The 5,964-nt window shown below is 40.3% G+C and overlaps 1 protein-coding gene across 1 annotated transcript; it reads left to right on the forward strand.

Annotated features, from left to right (window-relative positions):
* The first annotated feature begins 4,345 nt into the window (after positions 1 to 4,345).
* On the forward strand, positions 4,346 to 5,515 carry LOC135097358 (uncharacterized). Its single transcript, XM_063999170.1, has one exon. It carries the CDS (start codon positions 4,414 to 4,416, stop codon positions 5,497 to 5,499), a length of 1,086 nt encoding a protein of 361 aa, XP_063855240.1. The 5' UTR covers positions 4,346 to 4,413; the 3' UTR covers positions 5,500 to 5,515.
* Positions 5,516 to 5,964: the final 449 nt, after the last annotated feature.

Genomic DNA, 5,964 nt, shown 5'->3' on the forward strand with positions numbered 1-5,964 from the left:
TTGGGCTTCAGACTTCACCACACTCAGTGAAAGACTCAGTGAAACTTTCGCTTTACTTAAAGAAAACGGAGTCAAGCTTAACTTATCTAAATGCGAAATGGCAAAGACTGAAGTTACGTTTCTTGGTCATAAAATTTCACAAGAAGGTAGTCAACCCGACCCAAAGAATGTAGAGGCAGTATTGGAAATGAAACCGCCCACTAAGGTCAAGGAAGTGAGACGATTTCTAGGTATGGCAGGATTTTATAGGAAACACATCAGTAATTTCGCTCAAATAGCCACTCCACTTACCAACCTAACGAAAAAAGATCAACCTTTCCTTTGGACAGACAAGTGTCAGGAGGCATTCGATACCTTAAAAAGATCTCTTGCCCAGGCCCCTATACTAGCAAGAGCGCAAAGTAACCAGCCGTTCATTTTAACAACTGATGCCAGTAATACCCACGTAGGAGGCGTCTTAAGTCAAACTCAGGAGGATGGGTCCGTCAGACCTTTGGGCTATTTTTCAAAAAAATTAAACTCCACTGAGAATAGGTACTCAGCTACAGATAAAGAAGCCTTGGCAGTACTTCTCTCTTGTAGACATTTCCATCATTATTTGTGGGGAACTAGCTTCACTATATTCACAGATCATCAGCCCCTTACTAGTATATTTAAGAGAAAGACCAAATCTGCCAGGATGAACCGCTGGATACTAGAGATGAGAGAATACCAATACAACATCCAATATGTGAAGGGAAAGTATAACTACGTGGCCGATCAGCTCTCTCGCCCAGTGAGGATCATTCAGCGATGTCCTACTCCAAACTATTTAGGCCTGACTTTAGAACAAATCAAGATTCAACAAAGGGAAGAAATTAAGTGGAGAGACATGATAGAGTATCTGGAAGGAGGGTCTATACCTACCAAAAAGTATCATAAGAGTATATTGCACCAGTTCACTATAATTGATGAGTTGCTGTACTACGCTAAGGAAAACATTGATGGCAGCATTCATTATTCATTGGTAGTTCCTCAGGTTCTGATTCCTAAAGCTTTAGAACATGCACATGAGCTTTCTGGCCACCTGGGTCAGAAAAAGACAATTAAAAAGGCCGAAGAATTGTTTTACTGGTGTAATCTCAAGTTTGACGTAACCCAGTACGTAAAGAATTGCCTTACCTGTCAAAGATTTAAAACCTCTCCAGGGTTACAGCAGCCTTATCAGGAATTACCTTCAGTAGAGAAGCCCTTAGATAGGATAGGTATAGACCTGACGGATATGATTGCAGGCAGTGGTGGCTACCGATATGTGTTGACTATCGTAGATCACTTTAGCCGATTTGTGAAGTTCTATCCACTCAAAAACAAACTATCAGAGGGAATTGTAGAGGCGCTGCAGCAGTACATTACCGACTTCGGGACTCCTCACTCCATCGTCCTGGACAACGGGGGCGAGTTCACCTCCCAGATCTTCCAACAATTCTGCCAGCAACACCTCATCACCCTCTGTTACACCACTCCCTACCACCCGCAAGGGAACGCCATCACCGAACGACTCCATCGCACGCTCAAATCCATCTTGGCTTCCATGTGTCGAGGTTACCCGCTACGGTGGCCTCGCCTACTCCCTGTGTGTCAGGCCACTATGAATGCCGCCGTCCATACCAGTATCGCCCAACAACCTTTCTTCGCGTTTTTCTCCCGGCATGCGCCCCGAGTGGTGGGTGCCAGGCTACCCGCAGTTGATGGTGACGAGCAAGACGTGGATGTGGTCCGCCGGCTGATCCGGGAAACACACGAGAAAATGACTCGGAAATACCGTAATGCGGCCAACAGGAAACGCAAGGAGCAGAAGGTAGACATTGGGGCGTTGGTGTGGGTGAAGCGAGAAACTACAGAGTCAGGAGTGTGTAAGAAACTGTGTGTTCGTTGGGACGGCCCATATAAGGTGGTGGAAGTTTTAAGAGGAGGCGGTGGTTATGTGGTGAAAGACCCTTTCTCGGGAAAGATGGTGCAAAGAGCGGCAGAAAAGATCAAACAGTTTCACAGTGAGGAAGAGTACGTAGTTGCAGCTCAAGACACAGTGTTCCAACCTGATATAGAAACTGAAGTGTTACCGCCTAGAGTGCGTAACCGTCCCAGACGCTATATTGAGGAATGTTAATGTCGCTGGAAAGACGGTATAGAAAAGAGCAGAGTGCTTGGGGTAAATAGAGTCCCCCCCCCTTACTTTTGCATGGTCTGGCTGGACTGGTTGTAATGAATCGTGGTATGACGGGTATGGGTACTATGTGAGAGGTGATGTAAGAATTTGAGAAGGAATAAGGAACCACTTTAATTCGCAGACTACTACTGCACTCGACAATCCGTTCGGGCCATTCTGTGGTGGATTACTTCAGGACGTGGCGAGCGCTTCGCGTAATCATCTATAGTATCTCGTGGTATGAGTGAATGTGTGGATGAGTAAATGACTGTCCGAGTGGAAGGAACCGAGTACTGGGGTGGCCGAATCTCGTTTCAGAGAGTGACGGAGTGACTTAAGGTTAAGTCCTCACACCACAGGAGGTCAAGAGGCTGGTTGGGGTGGAATTTCTTTTCTTTTTCCTTGAGATGAGAGAAAGAGCCGAGTTATGTCTCCAAGGGACATTGTGGTGATATGGCCCACAAGCCATTGTATGGGAGAGAATGTCAGAGTTATTTCCCGACAGAGATCACGTGCAGTTCGTCAGCCTGGCTTGGTTATGTGGTGGTGAGGGGAGTTTCTAATTACTCGGATGTGAAGGTGTTATTTTTTTTTTTTTGGTAAGGAGAAAAGAGAGAGGTGAAAAATTCTAGAACGGATGAAAGGCTCGTGTAGTGCTGAGAAATTAATTATGTATATTTCTACTTTTCTTCCTAGGCTAGGGCCCATGTAGTGTGCAGGGGTGACCAGAATCTCAGTACCATGTGACTAACCCCTCCCCTTCCCCTCCTCTCCTCAGTGTCCTTTTGTCCTTGCTTTTCCCCCCCCCCCCCCTCAGCGTCACTGTGTTGACCACTTCTATAACAAATTTACCCCGTGAATAAACGTAATTTCTCCTGCTTGGCCAGGTTATAGAGGCGAATTTTTCACCTAATCCCAGAGAATGGGGAGCCCTTAATATGATAAAATTAATTCTATAATGGTAAGGTCTTAAACCAGCCCAAACAAATCCCAGATAATTACGCCGCGCCAATGAGGTTGACGAATCTGATAAGTCTTCTTTGCTTCGCATCCCTGTCACCCCTGTTGCTACACAAGCCGGGAAGAGATACCAGACTTTGACTAATTCCCCAATTGATTTCAAAAGTCCATTGAATTAAACTTCTTAAAGTAACAACTGTAAAGTAAACGGTAACTTAATTATTCATATTTTTCATCCCTGAATTCACAACCTAGTCGCCCCCCCCCCCACTAAAAAACAAAATTAACTCTTAATAAATTTCCCCATTGGAAACCTTTATCCTTAGTTTCCCGCCGATTTCCTCACAAGCAAAGCCAGTCTCTCTCGGATTCTCCTCAGGTGAGCATGCAGTCTGATAATCTCCTCCTCCATTTCCTGTAATATTAAGTAAGTGTTTATTTAACAATAATTTACTAAAGCAGTCTCTCTCGGATTCTCCTCAGACCCTCTTGGATTCCCCTCAGATATTCCTGTTGATAAACTATTTCTGAGTGGATAGATATTCGCATTTTTTCGTTCTTTTTTTGTTGGTTTTCTCCACGGGACTAGTGAAACCACCTGGTTCGAGATCACCGTGTGAGACTGTCCTCAGGTATATACATACTTTTTGGGTATATATTTGTTATTTATTTATTTATTCTCTGGTCTCCCCCACAACTCAGTAGTCGCGAAAATATCTCCATCGTAGTTTTTATGTAATTGAAGAATACGCTACCATTTATTTTGTATTTCTGAATTGCTTTCTTTTTATTATTATTATTTCGGATTATTCCATTATTTATTAAAAATCATAAAAGTGTCAGTACTTGTATTTCTCTTAATCCAGTGATAGGATTTGTAATTAATCGTCTGCCACAAGAGAACATCACACCCCTTAGAGGGCACTATATATATATATATATATATATATATATATATATATATATATATATATATATATATATATATATATATATATATATATATATATATATATTAGTAACAGTGTTTTGAAAATAGCTATATAATTCTGTACTATATGCAATTATTTCTCTTACAAATTTGCATTAGAATGACCGTTAGTATATATTTAGCTGACGATCAAATTTTGGTTGCTGTGAGGGGGCAAGTTGAATCATTCGTGACGGGGCAAGTTGAATCATGATTCAACTTGCCCCATTAGTAAATTTATTTCATTATTATAGTTAGACTATTCTTATGCATTCAACTCGTTTTATTTATTTCAGAAATGGTTCGGAACTACAAAAGAAAGACTGAACGTGGGTCAGCAACACCCCAACTAATGCAGGAGGCTGCTGATTTTGTTCGAAATAAGAATAAATCAGTGAGAGAGTCCGCACAACTGTTTGGTGTCCACTACTCAACCTTACAACGATTTATTCACAAAACCTCTGGCAACACTGCTAAAAACAATACACATGTAGGATATGCCAAACCAAGACAAGTATTTACATGTGAGCAGGAAGAAGAATTAGTATCCTATCTGAAAACAGCAGCAGCAATTTATTTTGGTTTTTCTCTGAGAGAAGTCAAGGAACTGGCTTTCAAATGCGCCAATGAAGCAAAGATAGAAATGCCTGATAATAGGCGCAATGATAAATATGCTGGAAAAGACTGGTTTTCAGGTTTCATGAAGCGACATGGACAAGAACTCTCAATTAGACAACCTGAAGCGACAAGTTTGTCCAGAGCTACAAGTTTCAACAAGCATAATGTAGATGAACATTGGTTTTCTTCCACTTCTGCATCAATGGAACCCCATCCTTCCTCTTCTACAGCCAGTGAACCCCTTCCTTCCACTTCAACTGCAGTAGGACCACAACCAGCAGTAGCTTCTTTCATTACTGATCAAGTTGAAACTGCAAATGTTGGTGAGTCTTCCCTTTGCCCAGAAAAAATCATGCCACATCCAAAAGCAACACCTCGGAAAAAGAAATGTAATACAGGCAGAAAAGCACGTAAAAGTGCCATATTAACAGACACACCTGAAAGAAATGCTCTGTTTGCTGAAGCCATTAAGAAAAAAAACAAAAAGAATGATGTCAAAGAAAAGAAAGCCACCAAGAAAAGGAAGCAGGAGTTTTTACACAAAGTTCGATCCAAAAAACCTGTTGAAAAGTACGACATATCCAGCTCAGACGACGAAGACTGGTATTGTCTGATTTGTGTAGAACCATATTCCACTAGCAGGCCCCGGGAGAAATGGATTCAATGTAGTACATGCAGAGGATGGTCTCATGAGGAATGTTTGGGAACAGATGGAGGTATAATTTTATATTATATTTGTCATAACTGTGAATCTGATGATGAATAAATTTAAGGTTCATCGGTTCAGTTTATTGTGGATTTCTATTTTCTTATCATTTAAATAAACTCAAAAGTTATAGTTTGTTTATGATGCAACTTGCCCCTCATACTGATGCAACTTGCCCCGCAGATGGGGTAAGTTGCATCAAATATTTTTTTAGATATATATCAAAATTAAGTATATAAGAAATGATTTTCATTAATATCTACGCATGTGAACTTGATGATGAGGTCTAGCATATTTATATACGACAACTGAATTTTACTTGAATGAATTATACACAATTCTGTAGAAGGAAATGTAAAATTTGATGCAACTAGTCCCATATATATATATATATATATATATATATATATATATATATATATATATATATATATATATATATATATATATATATATATTATTTAACATATCAAAAGTTATTTCTATATCATATTGATAAATAAGGTCTATAAATACATATGCATA

Source organism: Scylla paramamosain, chromosome 4, assembly GCF_035594125.1.
Source record: "Scylla paramamosain isolate STU-SP2022 chromosome 4, ASM3559412v1, whole genome shotgun sequence".
NCBI classification, from domain to species: domain Eukaryota; kingdom Metazoa; phylum Arthropoda; class Malacostraca; order Decapoda; family Portunidae; genus Scylla; species Scylla paramamosain.

Bases quoted from the DNA above. Each gene is read 5' to 3' on its own strand.
- LOC135097358 (XM_063999170.1), top strand. From the start codon at position 4,414: ATGGTTCGGAACTACAAAAGAAAGACTGAACGTGGGTCAGCAACACCC.